The 1,966-nt window shown below is 34.7% G+C and overlaps 1 protein-coding gene across 1 annotated transcript in view; it reads right to left on the minus strand.

The window, feature by feature from the left end:
• Positions 1–1,966, minus strand: part of RERGL (RERG like) — a 10,069-nt gene that overhangs the window by 1,896 nt on the left and 6,207 nt on the right. Inside the window, exon 4 of the mRNA XM_004390230.2 lies at positions 1,636–1,784. Within this exon, the coding sequence (XP_004390287.1) occupies positions 1,636–1,784 (149 nt within the window). The remainder of the gene's footprint in view (positions 1–1,635; positions 1,785–1,966) is intronic.

Genomic DNA, 1,966 nt, shown 5'->3' on the forward strand with positions numbered 1-1,966 from the left:
TAATTTTTCCCATTCCAGTTATTGTCCTGGATCACCCAAACTAAAAATTCGAGTTTGTTCCGGTTTCGTTTCTTCGGCCATGACTGAACCTCTTCAAACCAGTTCGAAGCCCTGAGAAGAAACGGGTAAATGCGGCTTTCAGCTCCATCTGATATTCCAGATTTCACTAAAAGATGGTGTCCTTCACCTGGCAATGTGAGTGGTAAAGGAAAAAGTATCCTATGTGGTGGACTATTTTGTGTGTTAGTAATATCTTTTTATGTTCACAAAATTATTGTAAAGGATAAATGGGGAAGGGTAAATGAAAATGTTTTGAAGGGTGAGTCACAAATATTAGATGTAATTTTACAAAACAGTTCCTTATCTTGCTCTCCTAGTCTGTCTACAGATTGATACTCTAGAAATTAGTCAACAGGTTAAGAAGATTGCCTGAGAATTTTAAAGTATAGGTTTTATATTTTCAGTATGTTTCTAAGTGTTCTTGAGTAATTGTTCTGATCTGGAGGCATTTCAAACAAATTTTATTCCTGTTTCTTGCCTAGCTCGTTGTGCTTAAACATAAGACAGTTAATGTTTGGAACAATGGAGTTCTAAAACATCAGTAATATTACAGGAAATCAGAGCTATAAGGGAGCTTAGAAAAATCACATTGTTTCCTCCTTCCTATGACCATCGGCTGTATAATTGGGTAAAAAAGGGGTCTATAGTATAAAGTGGTTTCCCTAGGATCGATCAGCTAGTAAGCAACTAAAATTGACATAGACCGACTCCAGGAAAATATCCCATGGTTTCTTGATAGTGAACATTTTAAATAGATATAAAAAGCACGTATATCAATTTCTAGTAATATTGTTTTTTTCTACTTCCCAGAGTAGAATGTTATTGTAGACTCTAAGGGCGAAACTGGTTAAGAAAAGCATAAAGGCTAGCTTACATCGGCATGTTGAACAAAAATAAATACTTTAAAAGAGAATAGCTAAAACAGTAAAAAGATAAGGAAAACTAAAATGGGAAACCTCAGATGCTTGAACTTATATCTAGTAATAAAACAATGGTTTAAGGCACAGCTATTCATTCTTTCATAGTTACTTGTGCCAAGCCGATTAACACTGTGGAATTGTTTATCATTTCTTTATTTTGGGAGGTGAAATAGAGAAAAACGTGTCCTTATACGTGGATTTTGTAAATGATTTGATTATTCAGTCTGTTTGGGGTCGATAGATTGAACAACCCAATGACTAGGAATTGGATTTCACAGGATGCCAAATGTAATAAATGTGGATTTATTTCGTATCCTTAACATTTCTGTGGGAACAAAGAGGAATGATTGGAAATGAACTATCTTGTGTACAGAGGGCCATTATTTTGCAAGTGAGTGTCATGTTAACAATAGGAGCTGTCTTGTAAAAATAGCTATTTACCTAGAGCAAGTAACTGTTTATGTCAGCTACAGTATAAAGTATTCTCATCTTATTCCTTTTACTACATGTGTAACTCCTGTGGAATGGGAAGGTGAATTGTTCAGGGCTGTTAAATTTCGTAATTGAAAGACTGTATTAAACTCTTCCTAATGATGCTTACAGCTATATGATGATTTACTAAAAGAAAAGGAGAGAGGAATGAAAAATATCGTACCTTTTACAATGACTAGTTTGTGGCTCCCGAATTCTGTAGATCAGTGCTTTTGCAAAAGCAAAAGAAGACCTATCACTGATGTCATACACAATGACAAACCCGTCTGCCCAATGGAGTTTACTTGTGAGGGAGAATTGTGTTTTCTGGCGCTGAAAATAAACCAAGCACATTGCAGATGGTGGAATCTGAAACACCTGTATTTTACACTTTAAATTGTTACTTAATGGAGACCTTTTTTTATTTGGAAGAGACTTCAATAAATGAAATACAGCCACAGAAAATCACACAACACTGATATTTTCTAAAATGTAATTTTCTTTGTTTCTTTTTC

This window comes from Trichechus manatus, unplaced genomic scaffold (assembly GCF_000243295.1).
Source record: "Trichechus manatus latirostris isolate Lorelei unplaced genomic scaffold, TriManLat1.0 scaffold00289, whole genome shotgun sequence".
Taxonomy (NCBI): domain Eukaryota; kingdom Metazoa; phylum Chordata; class Mammalia; order Sirenia; family Trichechidae; genus Trichechus; species Trichechus manatus.